The sequence below is a fragment of the Marmota marmota genome, unplaced genomic scaffold, assembly GCF_001458135.2.
Source record: "Marmota marmota marmota unplaced genomic scaffold, marMar, whole genome shotgun sequence".
NCBI classification, from domain to species: domain Eukaryota; kingdom Metazoa; phylum Chordata; class Mammalia; order Rodentia; family Sciuridae; genus Marmota; species Marmota marmota.
In genome coordinates, this window is record NW_025999968.1 from 50,815,250 (window position 1) to 50,836,191 (window position 20,942).

At 36.5% G+C, this 20,942-nt stretch overlaps 1 protein-coding gene across 1 annotated transcript; it reads left to right on the top strand.

Moving 5' to 3' along the window:
• Window positions 1-4,222: 4,222 nt before the first annotated feature.
• LOC107136249 (keratin-associated protein 23-1-like) lies at window positions 4,223-4,695 on the top strand. Its single transcript, XM_015478432.2, is given in 2 exon segments — window positions 4,223-4,368; window positions 4,371-4,695. Coding segments are annotated over 2 exon segments (291 nt in total). The 5' UTR covers window positions 4,223-4,259; the 3' UTR covers window positions 4,553-4,695.
• The last annotated feature ends 16,247 nt before the right edge of the window (window positions 4,696-20,942 follow it).

The window sequence follows — 20,942 nt, forward strand, 5'->3', positions numbered from 1 at the left end:
TTAAGATGCTGAGTCTTGCAGGACAGATATTAATGCCACCAAATTCATCTTCCACATTATTAAACAATATTGCCCATAATAGCTATTATATCTGCACACTTGCATGAAAGAGGGAGTGGTACATTGTTTTGGACAACTGCCCATGACAACAAAATTATAATATTACCAACAGAAAATAGATTACCTTTCCTCTGTTTTAAATTTCTTACTTGATTTGCTTGGACAGACAAGTCATGTGCAGAAGTGGATATAGTGGTCAGGCTGGTAGATCTATTTCACAGGACTGTGATGATCTTTTGGGTTTCAGGCTGGATGCTAACACTTTAATTCAATGGACTGATTTCCAACCATGGTGGTACCTCAGAATCACAGGTAAAACAAGCTTAGGAAGAACTGAATCATCTGACTTATAAAACATTACTTATTTCTTGTTTATTTGCATATCCTAAAGTGACCCACTGTTAATTTTGCAATATTTAGTTGAAAGAACACCACTGATCCAAGACTTTGTCTAGCATATAACTCCAACTCAAATTGTTCTAGCTTGTGAAGCATTTAAAGTCAGAGGATCTAACTTCAAGGCACTACATAGTCTGGGCAGACTATAAATTTAAGTGAGATTGACCTGTGATTTGCTTCATGCATGATGCTTTATATTTTATTTCATCAGCACAAATACATGGTACTTTTCCATTAAACATGAAAGAGTATGCTTTTAATGCATAAAAACATAGTTTATTTTTCCTTCTCTATATTTTTCCTACAAGCTTTGTTTAAACCCAAAGCTTCTTAATCCACTTCTAAGTCTTGCATTAGTGATAGAGATATTAACAAACACAACAAAGTAACTGCAGGAAAGGCCACCAATGGGGACTGAAGTCTGGCTTGTGAGCTGGAGGAAAGAGGTCTAGGGCTGTTGAGAATTAGGAAGTAAATATTCCAAGTGAACAGAGCAACTTGTTCCCATTTCAGAAAGAGAGCCCTCTTTCACCAGATGTTCAGATTTTTTTCTTTAAGAAATCAGAATTCCATATTTTTTGTGAATTCTTTTGATTTTTAAATGCTGACAACTAATTTGGAGTCTAATATAAAACTCATTACCTATGAAATGAACAAGACTGAGTGGGCTGGATTTGCTAGAGGACCTGAGAGCTTGTGGTCTATTATTTCACACCCCCACATCAAAGAGAAGAGGGTTGGATATGTACAGGGAAGAAGAGGGCACCATGTTCACCTGGGAAGGTGGCCAGAATGTTGCGCCATGGTAGATATGTTTGCAGACTTTGTTATTTGACTAATGCTGGGCTTGCTCCCATGAAACAAAAAAGTTTCCTTTTCCTAGTTATGGTAGGATAGCTATTCTAAAAATTTCTTTAGAAAATGGGGATTTGAGAAAAGAGTGGTCTTCACAATATTGCATGGGCTAGGACTTTTACCTCAGTAACCAGGAGTCCACAGGAAGAAAGTTAGACTTTTCCAAAGTCACTGTGGGCTGTGTGCAGGAAATTTGCCATTCCTTTGACTTGTTCAAATCCTGTGTAGCGATGCTTCTTTAAAAATTTCCAATCAAATATAAAGAAACATTGATGAGTTCAGCGTCTATCACATAATTTTATAGTATTTTTATTTGAATGGATTTGAAATTAAATGACTTCAGCCCTAACCCTTATCTCTGCATATTTGACCTTGGATCTATCACATCAGTGCATTTGCTTTGAATTGTCAATAAACCTAGAGTTATATTAAAAAATCATTTAAAATCTATCAGATACTTTTGTACTTTGTTTTGCATTTTGATTTAGAGTTAGAGGGACTCAAAGACAAATAACAAAAAGAATAGCCAAACACACACGAAGACAATCACTAAAACTGAAGGTGGATCTTTGGAGAAAGATGAAATGTACCCTGGGAGACCTCGGGACCCCATATAGGTCCCTGATAGTGCAGAGAGATCATCTGAGCACATGTTTAGGTGTCTTGGGCAGGGTGCCTTGGATAGACACAGAGACAGATGCAACTTAATGAATCTTAAACCCAGGGGACCTTCTCTTGCTAGTTCCAAAGTGCTATTGGCACTCTTCCAGGGAGCCTGGGAGGAACTTGTCATTCCAGTAGCTACACTACTATAGCCTGAGAATCGCTGGTGGTAGTCTTAGGGTTGCTGTGGAACCAGACACTGCCTGCACTACTATTAAACACCTCCAGCCCCCAGTGTCAAACTGAATTTTAGGAAGCTTTGATCTAGAAATATTGTACAAGACACCATTCTTCTATCTGCCAGGAGGCCCTGTCAACCTAAATGACACAGAGAGATTCTACAATGTATAATGAATGCTATTTATTTTGTAATAGCAGAGAAATAGACTATGTGCATATTCAAAGAAGTTGAGGCCAGGGGAAGTTCCTAAAGCAAAAATGGGAAAATTTACATAAGTTACTTGAATGCAAAGTTTATTCGTTTTGGAGACTCAAGGAGAAGGCAGGAGTTGATGTCAGCTCATAGGTGGAGGTGCTATTGTGGGCAGTTGCTCTCTCCAAAGCACCCTGGCTGAATTGTTGCAGTCTTAAAAAGTGTTGCGTATAAATTTGGTTACAGAAATCTGTGCATATATGCATGTGGGAGGCATGCCAAGCACAAGGAGCTTCTAGAAGGAGAAAGAATCTTTCATGGGGAGTGTAGAAAGTCTCTGAAATGGTATTTATCTCAGACAGGCAAGCATGAACTAGCTTCTGGTTCTAACTTTGCTGGGTCGGACAAGGATGATTTTCATAGACCCTACAATCCATGGCTACAGGCATTTACTGCAGATTCTCACACAAACAGCCTCATGGTTTCAGGATTGGGTGGGAAGGTAAATGAGTGACACATGGCTGAGATGTCTATCATGTTAGGCTTGAAGCACTGACTGAGAAGAAATGACAGAGGATGTTACAGATGTGTCATTCCAGATAACAAATGGAATGTTGAAAGCATTTCTGTGTCATCAAAAATAATTTAAATAATTTTTAATATAGAATTTCCATAGGAAAAATTAAGTTATATTTCTACTCTTTCTCCAGAAGACAATGCTGACAAAATCATGGTCATGTACAATGGCTATCAAAGACTATGCAGCTGTGAGATTTAGGGAAAACATTGTAGATGATGAGAAGGATGATGGTATTGTTGTGACTTGTATTTATATGATTCTTGTATAACTGCTGTTATATAACAGTATTATTTTTATATAACTAATGTAATAAGCATAATGTTATATTCTTTTCTTAATTAGGACACCCGGAATTATACTCTCCAAGACCTAAAAGCTCTGGTCCACCTCTTCTAAAAAGCTGGGTTAGAATCATGTACCACAAGTAGGAAGAAAAAACAAATTAGAAGTAGGCCTGACCATGGAAATGCTCCAAAGGCATTCCAAATTTTAAAATGAAGTTTAGAGATATGGGAGGTGGGCTGGGGGGGGATGGTCCCAGTAGAATTCACAATTAAAGTGTATTATAGGAAAGCTTGGATTTAAGTTTATTTTTAAACAATATCGACGTGATTGAATCATGACGGGAGTAGAAGAAAATCCTAACAGCCCTGCTCCTCTTTGCTGCCACTGTCACTTTTCCATCCAATCTCAGTTGTGTCTGGGACAACTTTTCCTCACATGGGTTGATTATGGTCTCCTCTTGTTTTTATCTTGATTTTATTTCTCAAAGCACTAAATGTTTTCTTGTTCAGAAAACACTCATCCACTCATCATCATCTCTCAATTCCTTTGACTTAATTGTATATGGCTCTGGTGGACTGAACATAGTAAACACTGATAATTGCTTACTTACATGGTAATTACATTAATAATTGCTAATAACTACAGTCTCCACCCTAGGAAGAAAGAATTCTCCCCACCAAAATAGGAGGAGTTGTATAAGTCAGGGTCAGAGAAAATAAGAGGGGCTTTCCTGGCCATGATAGGGTAGGCATTAATTAAACACAAGTCATAGCATTTGTTATACAAATGTCCTTCATTGACTCAGAGCCATAAAACCAAAAGGAGTTCACTCATAAAGTAAGATGAAGGGATTTAGTTAACTGCAGTTATGGAGAAGATTACTGAGTTACATGCATTCAAATGGGGGATTCCAAATATGGGAAAGATGACACTGTAAGGTCCCACACCCATCACCAAGAGTATATAAATATTCCAGTTCAGCAGTGATATTCACATTCAGAATCTTCTCGGTTACACTCAGCTGAACTCACACCCACACTCAACATGCCCTACAACTGCTGCTCTAGAAACTTCTCCTCCCGCTCCTTTGGGGGCTACCTGCCCTACTCAGGCTCCTCCTGTGGCTCCTCCTACAACAGAAACCTGATCTACAGCCAGAACCTCTGCTCTCCCAGCACCTGCCAGCTGGGCTCCTCTCACTACAGGGGCTGTCAGAAGACCTTCCACAGGCCCTCAAGATGTCAGACGTCCTGTGTGGTGTCCAGGCCCTGCCAGCTTTCCTGCTACCGCCCAAGGACCTCCACATTCTGCAGTCCCTGCAAGACAACTTATGCTAGATCTGTGAGATCTGTGTCTAGTAGCTGTTGCTCTCAGGGCTATGGCTCAAGATGCTGTGGATCTAGTGGTTTTAGACACCTGAATTACAGAGTTGGTGGCTTCTCTTCTCTGGGCTGTGGATCCGGGCTGTGCCGTCCATCCTATTTGGTTTCCAGACCCTGCCAGTCTTCTTGCTACAGACCAACCTGTACATCAGGATGTGGGTTCTACTGATCATCTTATTATGTTTCTAATTTTTTGACAAATGTCATCAGTGCCTCCTCTTCCAATCTTTATCACCTTCATTATGTACAAGAAGAATTGCCTTCTTGTTCTCAGATTGCTGATTTCTCACCTTGTCTGGGACTAGCAAATAACTGATAGACTCCATCTGAAAAACTCTGTAATTAGCATAGTAACTCAAAATAAAGTCTAAAGCCTGCATTAGAGATGGGATTTATAGTATTGGATTTCTTTCAAAATTTTATGAAAATTCAAACTTTAATAAATGCATTGATTCTAATATTGAGATATGTTTGCTTTTGTAAGTTGTTTACTAACTTAGGTATTGGTTGCACAGTGTTAAGGGGATCATTAGTATGTAATCAATAGGCATATAAAAAATAATTAAAAATCGATTAATGTGGAGATTTGAATAAATTTGGGAGGCCTCAGATTTTTTAATGTAAACTACAGGAAGTATTAATACATCATTTGAATATATAGTGCTTTATTAATTAATATGTCATAATAAAGAATTAGACTGATCCCTTCCTAAAATGTAAATCCTGAGGTCTTTGTTAAACAAAGACAAACTATTTGACAGTTCCATAAGGAATGCAGAGACTTAAAAAAAAAAGGAATATTTAGATCCATATGATTATGAAGGAAAAATAAACTGGGGAAAATGGAAGATGATAATATTTGAATTTTATATAGTTTTCCATATAACCATCTGATATTTACTTGTAAATGTTGCAAAATACATTCACCTTACTGAGGAATATCCAAATTATAATTCAGTTACCTAAGTATACATAATAAGAAAAGCCATGAAACTTCAGTGAAGGGTCAAGATCATAGAGTTTAGATTTCACCTTGGATTTTTTTATAAATTTACTTTTAATAGATGTGTAATAACTTTACATATTTATGAGTGTCATAGTCAGTTTCCATTATTGTGATTAAGCAATTAAGCAATTAAGCAAGAAAATCAATTTCGAGGATGAAGTATTTATTTTGGTTCATGGTTTAGGAGGTTTAAGTCCATGGTCATTGAACCCTAAGGCTATAGGCCTTTGGTAAGGTAGGGTATCATGGCAGAAGTGGGTGATGGAGCAAAAATGCTCACCTCGTGGTAACCAGGAATCAGAGAGAGAAGAAGAAAGAGAGGTACCAGTGAAATAACACACCTTCAAATGTGAGGCCCCACTGTGCCTCTTCTTTCTGCTAGGCCACACCTATTAAGTTTCCACCACCTTCCAATAGTGTTTCCAGCTGGGGACCAAATATTTAACACATGAATTTTGAGAGGACATTCTGGATCTGAACTATAACATTCTGCTCCTGGTCCACAAAAGTTCATGTCCAATAGTCTCAAAAGTTCATGTCCAATAGTCTCAAAAGTTCCAAGTCCTCCTAGACTCAAGGCAACTATTAGCTGTGAGCCTCTGTTAAAGAAAACAAAAAGGAAAAGCTACATATGGTGGGAAAGGCACAGGGTAAGCATTCCCATTCCAAAAGGGAGGAATGAAGGCAAGGAAAGGAGGGATGGGATCAAACCAAGATTGAAACTCAGTTACTCAAACATTAAATCCTTAAGTATATGCTGAGGAAATAACTCCCTAGGTGACCTTGTGGGATCAGGGTACTGCTTTCATACCCTGGAACCTGAGGTGAGTGGGGCTGGCCAATTCCTGAGATGCTCTTGAGTTATCCCTCCTATTGTCTCCATCTACAGTAGTTGGCTGCTTTTGAATGGAGTGAATCTGTTCAGCAACCATATTCTTCTAGGCTCTTATTTTACACTTGCTTTTTTTCTGACAAACTGCCAATTTTTCACATCTCTGTGCTCTGCTCTTTGCTCTTGATTATCACAGTAAAACTGGCTAACAGCAATTAGAATTACCCATGCCACTGCCTAGATGCTTTCCTGCCTTCAGTTTTCTCTATCAGATTAATTAGTCCATCACCTTTAAACTCAGCATCACATGAAGTCTCAGGAGATAGACATGAGGACAAATTTTTAACCAGAATATAACAATAATGGTTCTCCAGTCCAGTTCTCAAGAGTATACTCATTTCCATCTGAAACCCCATGAGCACAGTTTTTGCTGTTTGCATTCTTATCAGGATTCTGATCCTTTTAATTCATACAATAATTGCCCATTATGCCCTTATTATAGCATTCTAGGGCTCTTCTAGTCCACATATTCAAAATTCCTCAGTTCCTTCATAAACCATTCCAAAGGATTCTGAACCATATTGTGGAGTATAATCATAGGCAGGAGCCCACATCAAAATACCAATTTTTTGTTAGTTAGCTTTCTACTTCTACAACAGTGCATGAAAAAATGAACTTACAGGAAGAAGGATTTATTCTAGATTATGGTATCAATCATGGTTGCTTGGTCCCATTATATGTGCCTGTGTTGAAGCAGTACATCATGACAGAAAGATAAGGTGAGACAAAGTTGCTCACCTCTAAGATGCTAGAAAGCATTGGGAGTTGGGGAGAAAAGGCAAATATGCATTCTCAAATACATTCCCCAGTGACCCACATCCTCCCACAAGGCACTTTCTAATGATTCTATCACTTCCCAATAGTCTCACCATCTACAAAGCCTTTAACATATAAGCCTTTTGGGGACATTCCAAATCCAAGTGTAACAATGTGGCACAATGTGATGTTTTGATCTATGCATACTTTGTATAAAGATTCATTGAAGCTAATTAACAAATCTATCATCTCATCAAATAAGACAACTTTCAAAGAGAAGGATACTCAACATCACTAGTCATCAGAGAAATGGAAACCAAAAGCACCATGAGATATCTTCTTAACCTGGTAAGAAGTGCAATTAACAAAAAGTCTAATAGTAACATGCACTGGCGAGGATGTGGAGAAAAGAGAAATATTGCACACTATACTTGAGAATGTAAATTATCACAGAGATTAAGAAAACAGCATGAAAGTTCTTCAAAACTACACCTACCCTGTGATAAAGTAATTCCTACTACAGTGTGTATCCAAAGAAAATTAAATCAATGTGTTGGTGAGACATCCACATCCCCATGTTCATTATAGCACCATTCTCAATAGCCAAGAAAGTCAAACAACCTAAGTGTCCATCAACTGATGAATGGATATAGAAAATGTGACACATATGCACAATGGAAAACTACTTAGCCATTAAAAGAATGAAATCTTGTCATTGAGACAATATGATGGATTGTAGATCATTATGCTAACTAAAATCAGCCAGACACAGAAAGGCAAGCACTACGTGATCTCACTCATGTGTATATATAATATAGGTATTCATATAGAAGTTGAGAATAGTTCCAGTTGAATCTGGATTCAAACCAAAGGATTATTGTTTAGTGCTTGGTCCTTCATGGCAACAATGTTCAAAGGTAAAGTTTTTGGAAAGTGATGGATCATGAAGGTGTTAACAAGACCATAATTAAATGTACTGTTGGAAGGTTGTGGACACTACAGGAGGCGCGACCTAGTTGAAGGGAGTAGGTATTGGAGTTTGCAGTTGGAGAGTATAGTTTGTCCCTGTGTCCTCTCTCTCTTCTTCCTAGCCACCGCAAGATGATCAGCTTTCCTTTTCCATGCCCTTTCACCATACCGCTTCATCACAGGACCAGACATTATGAAGTTGGTTGACAATGGACTGAAAACTCTGGAACCATGAGCAAAATAAAATATTTCATTTTTAAAGTTTTTTTTTCAGGTGTTTTTGCTATTACAAAGAAAAGCTAAATTTGACAAGAGTAGAATGGTGGTTTCCAGAGACTGGCAAGGGTGGTTAGGATGGGGAAGGTTGATTGTTATAGTTTGGATAGAATATTCCCTAAAAGACTCATGTATGAAAATCATGTGCCCTCTGCAACAAGCTTCAGAGGTGGGGCTTTTAGGCATCAGTGGGTTAATCACTGGACTACTAAGAGGTAGGATCTAGTTGGAGAAAGTAGGTCACTGGGAATGCGTCCTGAAAGGGTCTGCCTCCACTTTCTCTCTGTCTGTTTTCCTGGTTGCCATGAGCTGAGAAGCTTTCCTGTGCCATGCCCTTCAAACACACTGTGGAATTGTCCGAACAGGGGCTGAGACATCTGAAACTGTGAACCACAACAATTCTTCCCTCATCTAAGCTGTCCTAGTCATATTGATGAAAAGATGATTAACACATCGATTGATGGGTATTGATTTAGAGTTAAATGGAAGTAAAAGTCCTTGTGTGTTATTACACAGTAGGGTGATGGTAGATAATGGCAATGAATTATACATTTCAACAAGCTAGAAGAAAATATATTGAATGTTTACCATAAAGTAATGATAAATATTTGAGAGATATTTAAATGAAGGAAACACCGTCATCTGCAAAATTATGGATGGAACTGGAGGACATAAAGCTTAATAAAAATATCCAGGTATTGAAAGAAATACTGCATGAAATCTCCATACTTCTTTCCATATTGGCTGCACTAATCTGTAGTCTCACCGGCAACTTATGAGTATACCTTTTCTCCTACATCCTCGTCAATACTTATTGTTGTTTGTGTTCATAACAGCTGCCATTCTGACTGGAGTAGATGAAATCTTAGAGTAGTTTTGATTTGCATTTTTCTAATTGCTAGAGATGATGAACATTTTTTCATAAATTTTGACTGATTTTATATCCTCTTCTGAAAAGTGTCTGTGCAGGTCCTTTGTCAATTTATTGATTGAGTTATTTGGTTTTTATTATTTAGCATTTTGAGTTCTTTATATAACCCTGGAGATTTGTGCTTTATCTGATGTGTGAGGGGTAAATATTTGCTCCCAAGATGTAGGTTCTCTAATCACTTCACAAATTGTTTCTTTTGCTGAGAATAAACATTTTAGTTTGAATCCATCCTATTTATTGATTCTAGATTTTAATTCTTGTGCTATAGGAGTCTTATTAAGGAAGTTGGGGCCTAATCTGACATGATGAAGATTAGAATCTACTTTTTCTTCTATTAGACATAGTATGGAGATTCTTTGGAAAACTGGGAATGGAACCACCATTTGACCCAGCTATCCCTCTCCTCAGTCTATACCCAAAGGACTTAAAAGCAGCATACTACAGGGACACAGCCACATCAATGTTTATAGCAGCACAATTCACAACAGCTAAACTTTGGAACCAACCTAGATACCCTTGGGTAGATGAATAAATTAAAAAAATGTGGCATATATACACAATGGAATATTACTCAGCAATAAAAGAGAATAAAAGCATGGATTTGTAGGTAAATGGATGGAGTTGGAGAAGATAATGCTAAGTGAAATTAACCAATACAAAAAAAAAAAATGCCAAAAGTTTTCTCTGATATAAGAAGACTGATTTATAGTGGGGTAGGGAGGGGGAGTATGAAAGGAATGGACAAACTCTAGATAGGACAGAGGTGTGGGAGAGGAAGGGAGAGGGCAGGGGGTTAGAAATGATGGTGGAATGTGATGGACATCAGTATCCAAAGTACATGTATGAAGACACAAATTGGTGTGAACATACTATGTATACATCCAGAGATATGAAAAAAATGTGTTCTATATGTGTAATGTGAATTGTAATGCATTCTGCTGTCATATATAAAAAAAAAGATAAAAAAATAAAGAAATACTTCATGATCTCAGTCATGTGAAATCTAAAATTGTTGACCTCATAGAAACAGTAGGAAGGTAGTCATCAGAGGTGAGGGGGAGGGATAGAAATGGGGTGTGGGAATAGCTTGATTAAAGGATAAACAGTTTCAGTTAGATTGGAACAATTAGTTTTAGTGAGTTATTGCATTGTATAGCAACCAGTTAATAATAATGAAAAGTTTATTTTTAAAATTGCTAAAAGAATAGATAGATTTTAAAGTCCATCTAAGTTTTATACTTAAAATGTTTTACTAAGTAAAAATGAAGATAATAGGTTTTTTATATCATTGTAAGTGATGTAACATCTGAACATAAAATAAGGGAAATATTATTGTTATTTTTCATGGTTATATTATAAGCTTTGGGGGTCAAGTAGTTCCAGTAACAACAGAACATAAACATGGAAAGCCTTTGATAGTATAACTGAGTCTGATAATATAGGGAGTTAAAACAAGTGTCCATAAATATTCTAAGCCATTATTCCTTTAGATTGTTCATCAGCCTTTAGAGAAAGGTACACATTACAAACTCGGTCTTTGTTAAATGAAGAATATGGAAACAAAAGGTAAGATGAACTTATCAAGAAAATATATTTCATAACTTCTTAAGATTTCCCCATCTTTAACTTAAAAGTGCATAGAATTACTTTGGGGGCAGAGCATTGGACTTATAAAAGAAACAAATAGTGTCCAGTCATGGTGATCCACATCTTTAGGCTGAGGCAGGAGGATTGCAAGGCCACCATAAGCAATTTAGTGAGGCCCTAAACAACTTAGCAAAGCCCTTTGTCAAAATAAAAAATGAAATGTGCTGGGAATTTAGCTCAGTGCTAGAGTGCCCCCTGGGTTCAGTCCCAGGAACAAAGAAATAAAGAAAAAGAGGGGAAAGAGAAAGAAAGAAAGAAAGAAAGAAAGAAAGAAAGAAAGAAAGAAAGAGAGAGAGAGAGAGAGAGAGAGAGAGAGAGAGAGAGAGAGAGAGAGGGAGAGAGAGAGAGAAAGAAAGAAAGAGAAAGAAAGAAAGAAAGAGAAAGAAAGAAAGAATAAGAAAGAAACAAACAAATTCTAAAATTGCAAAATGCAATAAATCAAATAAGATTTGGTGAATCAATTAAAAATTCAGTATAAGATAGTGTATCATAGAATACAAAAAAGGTAAGAAAAGCATTAAAAGAAGCTTCAGAAATTATGGAATATGTGAAAAAGATCTAGCATAATTATAATTGGACCCTTAAAACAGAATTGCATATGTGTGTGCATATGTGTATATATTTTTTATATCTGATGAGAAATTTAGAGCTTATGACAAATCAATACATCCAAGAGAAGTAACATGAGTAGAAACACCTCCATAGGCGATCCAGAAAGATTTTCCAAATAGGGATCAAATTAACAGATTTCTAGAACTGCTGTAAATCCCTTGTATGAAAAGTAGGGAAAAAATGAAAATCAGCCATTGTAGAGTCAAAGTGGTGAGCACGAAATATAAAAAAGAAAAACTTAAAGCACCAATGATATTGGCAGGTGAATTCTAAGCAAAGACCAAAAGGAGAAAGGTAGGAAAACGATTAAATGCTCTCAACTTTCTTAGGAAGTAAAAGTTCAAAACTAAAAAATGATAGTAGTTTCTGTTTCAAAATGAAGATGAAATATAGAAATTTTCAGTCAATGAAATACTTAGAGAATGTGTCACTAGTTTTTCATCATCAAGTATATGACAGGGGGCTGGGTTTGTGGCTCAGTGGTAGAGCACTAGCCTAGCACATGTGAGGCCCTGGGTTCGATTCTCAGCACCACATAAAAATAAATAAATAAATAAAGGTATTGTGCCAAATTACAATTAAAAAATAAATATTTAAAAAGTTTTAAAACATATATGATAGTACTTATACACAGTAAAAATGAAATAATACCAGAACAAGTAGATGTAATGAATAAGAATAAACAAAAAAACAAACTGGGTAAATTTAATTAAATATTAGAAAAAAATAAAGACATATGTATATATCAATAGGTGTAAGCGTATATGAAACAAAATACAGAAAAACCCCTAACATCTGTACATGAATTGAGTTAAGGTTACCTGGACTTAAATTACTTCTAACTTTTTTTACACTGGTAAAAGTACTAAATTATGCTAATACAGCAATAAAGTATGCTGTGATTTGTAAGCATCTCTGTTCAATAGAATTTTCTGTGAAGATGAAAATGTTCTCACATTGTACTTTCCAAAGTATGTTGCCATTAATCACATTTATGTATCATGCCCTTGAAATATGGCTAATGTGATTAAAGAACTTCATTTTAAATCTTATATTGATTAATATAACAATCATGATGTATGTGGCTAGTGGCAACTTGCATTGGTAAGAGTCTTTAGGGAAACTGCTAAATGGATAACTGATTTAAGTGTTTCATTCAGGAAAACTGGCAATGATTGTTAAGAAAAATGTTTCTTTATATCTAATGAACTTCCTTTTGTGTTAGCCAGGTGTGTCTGCTATAAAACAGAAATAGCATTTTTTATTTCTTATTTTGTCTGATATATCTTTTTATTTATCTTTTCTGTTTTCTTATATTTTAAGAAATCTTTAAATAGAAAATAGTTTTGATTTTTAGCCACTTGACATTTGAAGTATTATATTTGCATTTTCAGTTAGATTATATTTAATTTTTATGTATTTACTATTTTGTTGCTGTTTGATACATCTTATATTTCCTTTGTCTCTTCTTTTATACTATTTTTTAAGTTAGATAGATGGATTAATTGATAGACAATGGACCAGTTTTGGTTTGAATTACACAGAAGTAGAAGAGCTATAGTCAACATTTATCTTGCTTTAAAGTTATCTGACTCTGAATCTTTTCATAGATGCACAAATAGTTTTCCTCTGAGACTTGTTTTTCAAATCAGTCTTTAGTCATTTTGCTTCTAAACACTTGTTGCAGCTTATTTCTGTGTTCTACCATGTCTTTCAAAGTAACCTATTGATGGTTTCCTCTCCAGTATATTTGAGAATCAGGTATAATGTAATCTATGGTAAAGAATTTTAGGGATCAAAGAAACACTGCTGTCAAATGGTGTCTCTCTTGAGGACATAGAACACTGACTTCAGCTCACTCCTCACCCATAGAAATAAACATTCCCCAGCCAACATACAGGCAAATACACAAGAAGGCTTGGCCAAGGGGAAAAGCAGGGATTTTCCCTGTGATAATTGCATGGCATTAAAAACACACAACCATTGCATTTCTGATACAGAAGTAGCTTATTAGCATAGTGCTCTACTAACACAATGAATTCACCCATAAATGTGAAATGGAATTATTCATTTGCCATTACAGAAAACGTTACTGAACTACACATACAGAAATGAGATTCCTGTGGTGTGGGAAGCCATCCATGAAATACATGAGGATCTTCTCTCTGAATGGAAGCTAGAGATAGGCCTGGCACTGGGACCTTTCCGTGGCTCTCCCATTGCAGTAGATTGCTCAATGCATATGACCTTTCTCTCCACTCCGCTAGGAAGATTCCTCATAGTAGCTCTGGAGATGGGTATCACCTGTTAGAAACTGAACAGCCCACCTTTAACCATTTTTTCGGAGAATAACATTCTATATGATCTCTTTGATGTTTTCCTATATAAATAAAGGTGTGGGCTCCATATTGTCCAGAAACTAGATACATCTGATTAGCTTGTCCATCCTTCCCCCACTTTTGAAACTACTTTCTGTGTTCTGTGGGTTTGTTTTTTTTGACATTTTATTTCTCTTAGCTTTTATTTCTCAGCCACCTCATTCCACAGGGGAACCCCATTCCCACAGGCTGCATGGGACGTGGGCAGGACTAGGGGAATGATGACAGAGTAGACATCACTTCCTTCACTATGAGTATATAAGTGTCCAATTCCAGAATGTGTCACCAAAACGTGAATCTTCTCAGTTACACTGGCTGAGCTCGCCTCTCCTCTCAATACGTCCTACAACTGCTGAACAAGAAATATATTCCCTTGGTCCCCAGGAGGCTACCTGCTCTACTCCTCATGTGGTTCTTGCTACAGAAAATCATATACTATAGTGACACAGCCACATCAATGTTCATAGCAGCTCAATTCATAATAGCTAAACTGTGGAACCAACCTAGATGCCCTTCAACAGATGAATAAATAAAGAAACTATGGTACCTATACAATGAAATATTACTCAGTATTGAAAGAGAATAAAATTATGACATTTGTAGGTAAATAGATGAAGTTGGAGACTATGATGCTAAGCAAAGTAAACCAATCCCAAAAAAACAAAGTCCAAATGTTCTCTCTGATAAGTGGATGCTGACACATATAGGGGTGGGGGGTGGATGGGGAGAATGGAGGAACTTTGGATAGGGCAAACGGGAGGGAGGTTAGGGGAGGGGGCATGGGAGTAGAAAACATGGTGGAATGAGATAAACATCTTTACCCTAGGTACCTGTATGACTGCACATGTGGTGTGCCTACATCGTGTACAACCAGAGAAATAAAAAGCTGGGTTCCATTTGTGGACAGTGAATCAAAATGCATCCTGCTTTCATATATAACTAATTAGAACAAATTTTAAAAATAAAATAAAAAAGAACTGACCTCTGCTCTCCCAGCACTGGTCAGCTGGGCTCCTCTGTCTTAAGTGGTTGTCAGAAGACCTGCTGTGAGCCCACCAGCTGCCAGACATGGGATCCAGGTCCCGCTGGCCATCCTGTGACTCCCAGAGGACCTCCATTCCCTGTAGTTCCTGCCAGAAGACTTACGCTGAATATCTGGGCTTTGGGTCCAGTATAGATTGCTCCCTGGGCTTTGAAATAGAAGCTGTTTCTCATTCAGCTGTGGATCCCATTGCTTTGGATTCCCCGGGTTATGAATTCAGCCTCCCCTCTCCAACTTTGCCTCGAGGTGTGGCCACTTTTCTTGTCAAGATCAACCTGTGGATTTGGATTAGATCAATTTATTTAGGGTCTAGACCTTTTTAGCAATATGTCTAACCTTTAACCAAAAATCTTCATTATCTTCAGGAAAACTCTCCTTTGAGTCTCTGATCAGCTGATCCTCACCTTTCCTTCAGTCACAAATCACTGGCCAAAACTCCATCTCTAATATATACTGAATGAGTAAACAAATATGTTCTATATATTAATGGAGTTAGTGGAATTAAATAAATAAATAGGCCATTTAGTGGAACTTATATTAACACATAGTGACTTAATATTGATGAATTAATAGAATTTTTGTTCAAGCTTTGTGTTCACAAAATAAGTGAAAATCCAACCTGTTATTTGCAAAACTCAAATTCTGGTTTCCAAATGTGTTGTTAATTCATCTGTTATTTTTAGTTAGGGAAAAATTTTGTTTTATTTTGTTTTGTGATGCTTAGGGTAAAAGTTATTATGCTTCTCTGTGAAAACTTTGGAAACCTGACAGATTGGTGGATTAGAATTAATGTATTTTAGAACTTAAACATTTTTTTTTCTGCAAAACTGGGATTTTGTGAAGTTCTTGCATAGCATGCACAGACTTTATGTTAATAATCATCTCAAAAACAGTATAAAATATATTATCTTTGAAGGATACGGGGCCTCTGAAGGTTGGGATATGAGGTGACCACCAATAAGCTCCTGTGACAGACAATGTGGACCATTCAGAGGTAAAATGAGAGGATTATAAGAGCTATAAGATCATCAGTGGATTTGTGCATTGGATGGATTACTGTTTTGAAAGGTGTACTGTACTGGATGGCACCTATAGGAAGATGGGGTATGGCTGGAAGATGTAGGTCTCTGGGGGAATGTTTTTGGGCATCTTGTTCCACTGGCTCCTTCCTCACCCCCTCTGCTTCCCTGTAGCAATGACCCTTTGCTATGATTTCCATCATGATGTTCTGCCTCATCTCAGGACCAGAGCAATGGACTATCACAAGCATGGGCTGAACCTCTCAAAACGTGAACCAAAAATGAACTTTGCTTCCTCTAAATTGTTCTCATTGGGTATTTTGTGCACAGTGATGAAAGCCAACTAACACAAGGCCTTTATGTTTTCTGAGTACATGGAACTTAGGAGATACAACAAGTGTGAAAAAAATTAAGATCATAGGGAAAGTTTTATACAAAAGCTCAGAAGCTTTTTTGATTCAGTCAATGTTGCATGGGAAAAAGAATCACATCCTTTCATCTCACGGAGCACTTTGTATATAATTTAACTTATATATAATTTAATTTCTTTACATAAAATAAGGATGAAGCCAATTATCCCTTGTGAGAGTTAATTTATTCATGAGATATGAGGTTTCACCTTCTTGGTCTGTGACTCAAACTGAACATGGATGGTGAAGCAGTCTTTCATATCATTAGGAATTATTGTTTCATTCATATTTCACCATACATATGTGAACCCCTTTGGCTTTACATTTTATGCTGCCATTGTTATATTTTATAAGCCAAGTATTATGGAAAATAGGAAAGTGCTAAGATAGGTAGCATATTGACAAAGTCTAAAGTAAGTAACAAAAAAGTATTATATTTGTATATAGATAAAAGAAAAGTTTAAGGCATTTTCCTATCTATTAATTATAGATCTTAGCAGGAATCATGAGAAACACACATTTTATGAACTATGATTACTCTACATATTATTCAAAGTGGACAAGGATTCACAACAGGTCTCAGTCCTGTAAGGCATCCAGACTCAGAGATTTTATGGGAGATGGAGAATACTAGAAGAAGCAAAGACACCAGTAGTTTTGGGAAAGATTAGGGACAACTTGAGATAATGAACTAAAATGAACAAAGTAGAGCCATATAAAGATACTTGTGGTCAATGACTTATTAAATATCAAGTTATAATTTATACAGCATAACAACAGAAAATCAGTCTAGAGATGTATGATACATACTAACCACTCCATTGTTTGGATATCTTGAATTTGGGTTCACATTAATCTTAGGATTCACCTGCTCTTATTCTTATACTATTAAATTAGCTTCCTGCATGATCCTTATATCTCTATTTTTATGCCTAAATAGTCTTAAATAATACATAAAATAACACTTTTGTCAAATATCGGGTAGAATAATACATTGTTATATTTAATTATTTTATATAAATATATTTGTTTATGTTAAGTATGTAATCATTACACAAAAATGTGTGAATATGTAATAAACAATTAAAGCTCTTGCATCCTCTAATACAAGTAAGAAAGCAGAAGACCTAGAACAATTTTCAATTGCTAGAATAAATATATCTGCCATGTACAAATACCTCTCTGTTCTATATAACACAGCTTTTAGTTAGTAGCAGGTGCAGGAAAATATTCTGCCTGTGTATGTACAGATGCAAATACATCTGTTGTTTTCACCAAGCAGCCCAACAGAACTTAACGTTATTAAATACATCTATGATACACTAAGATGCAATATGGATTTTATAGCCAGCCCCAGTGGAAGAATCATAATACAGGCAAATAGAATTATAGAACCAGGTCCGTATTATGCAGTGAAAAAAAAATCACAAATATATGGAAAGTTAGCTCCTGGAATACTACTGGGCTGTAGCAGAGATACAAAACTTGACCAAAGGACACTGAGTTACCATAAGTCTATCTGCAATTGTTCATCATGAGCAGAGTCCTTTTGAACCATCCATGATAAAATCATGAGGACTCAACAGCAACTATGTTAAGGTAGAAATACAGGAATGAAAGCAAATAGTACAAGCAAGAAGACCTTATGAAAAGAAATCCATACCCCCTTGACACCATTCACCCCTTTCTCAGATCATGTATGTGGTCACATAGGAAATTCTAAATGACCAGCTGAAAAAGAAGGAAAGAAGTCCAAATTAGGCTTGCAGATGGATTGCATCTTTACGTGATGTCTGAACATCATGGTGAGGAAACTGCCTTCTCTGTGGTCAGAACTTCACGTTGAGCACCTTGTTGTCTACTTGTTATAAAATAAAATGTGACCCCAGCTCAGTTGATGAGACCTCTAGATCCCAGACAGTGGCAACTGACACAACTAGTTAAGACATGTAGATAAACATATTAGAGTGGGCATAATGTAGAAGATCTTTGTGTTTCTTCTTAATATCCACTAGAACATGTTTACTGTGAAAGAATAACTATATCAAGGAGACTAGGTGTCCTGCCAATTGAGGGTAGGCAGGTTTGATCAGCAGTCTTCATATTATGAGCCTCTAAAAAGGATATTTATGTTTTTGGATAAAATTGTGAAAAAGAACTGACATTTGAATGTAAAAACAACTCATTTATAATTTGAACAGGGGAAAGCTTTGAGTCGTTTTAGAGGTCAGGCTTTGTCAGTAAAGGTTTTCCTGGTTTCTCTCTGTTTCTAGCTATTTCTGTTACGTGTTAGAAGCACTATACCACAGTGGTAGTAGATGGAAGATACATTAGGAGAAGGTGATTCAGCAGTGACAAGCAGTCAATCATAAAAGCATCCTTGCAAAGAGCAAAGCTGTGCCTCTGATCACTTGATAGAGTAAAACATAACCGAAGAAATCCAAGGCAAAATATCAATCAGAGATCTTTTCCAGTAAAATGAATGTGTGGAGATGAAAACTATTTAAAACGCAGCATGCAAATTACTAAAAATTATAGAATAATATGTACCCTATATAAATGCCCAGCCACAGTTAACAGATTTTCACTGTCAACTATCTGTCAAAGCAATCTGTAAGCACACACAATGAGTTACGTCTTTATTCATTCTATTTCAATTTCTCAAACTTTCCCAACTACATTCTGCAATATTTCCTGTTTTGCTTATCACACTAGGTTCCATCCTTCAGGAACTTTGGATGCCAATTTTTGTATAAGACAAGATCAAGGCCAGATCTTTATTCAATTTCAGTTTCCATTGCCTCATGTTCAGAAAAGGAAGAGCATAAAATTTATCTTTCAACAAATGCTGTTTAAGATCTTCCAGTAATAATGATCTTTAAACCTCTGAAACGTATTCAATTCAATTCAATAAGTCTTTTTTTCAATTCATAGATAAGCCTTTTTCTTTATAGATTTCTGTCCTTGTCAAAATTTGGTCTATCATAGCAGTGTATCGTTTTCTGAAAGACGTGTAGACAGAGTACAAACAAAGCCACAGGAGCCACAGGGGATGCACTTATTAAAAAGAAAAAAAAGGGATTCTAATTTTTATTAAATAGTTCACAAATAAATTTGTATAATATATAAAAATTTCCACAGCATGTTGCAACTATAATATATAATAATTAGATTAACAAAAACTTAAATGGTTTCAAGAGCACACTAAAACAATGGGTCAACCTATCTCCCAGCTAGAGCAGAGAAGGCAATGATGACCACAGATCAAGGAGTAGCTGCATATCTTGTTGGAGTTTAGGCAAACTGGAGGTAAACTCAGAGACTAAACCAAGAGACAATGTTGCTTGTCAATTATTTGAGGAATCTTACTAAGAGGGCTTACATTATGTGGAAAATGGTAAATAAAAATATTTACATATGTAAATGTGCATAGATGTGTGTACAAACATGTGCATAAATGCAAGTATTTATATCCCACAATCCATAGATGCTTATATACTATGTCTATAATGGAACAAAACATTACTTAAATTTTGAAAAAGCATGTACATGTTATTACAATCCAAAAGAATAGAAATAAGAGAGAAAAAAAGATTCATATTTGACACAAATTTAGAATTAGTTGTGAAAGACTTCAAAATAAATATAATAGCTATGAGAAGAATTTTTAAAACATATGGAAAGAATTGATAAATATATCGGAAATTTTAAACAACATGAAAATAATAAAAAAATAGCCTAATAGATATTCTTTTTTTTTAAAGAGAGAGAGAGATTTTTCTAATATTTATTTTTTAGTTTTTGGTGGACACAACATCTTTTTATTTTATTTTTTATGTGGTGCTGAGGATCTAACCCAGCACGCCACACATGCCAGGCAAGCACGCTACTGCTTGAGCCCCATACCCAGCCCAATAGATATTCTTATATAGTAAGTTAAGATTGAAAAATAAGGAGAAGGAAGATGGCGGCGAGGGGAGTGCATTGCCCCCGTGTGCTGCTTCACTGTGTGGGAGTATGACAAGTCAGGACGGCTAAAGGATATCTTGTTAGGAATTTCCAGCAATAGTGGGGTGCTCCGGAACCTGGAGGAAGGATTTCCATCGCACGAGGATTGGCTATGGGGACTCAAATGCGAGAGGTTTGTCGCACGGAGGGTAACACGGCTTATTCAGCAAATCGCCCCGCGGCTAGAGTCTGCAGCGCGCGCTGGGATAGAGACGCAGGGTTACAGCGCTGCAGTTTCTGCCAGCCGTGCAAGCACCGTACTCAGGGCTGAATTCTGGGTTCGAGACGGGGGAAGGAAGTGGTCCATCTCGGTTCTCCACACCGGTCAGACCACAGAGGAGGCCAGCAGCCACCATGTTGGTAAACTGACGTCACCTCCCCTGTTTTCGACTGACCGCA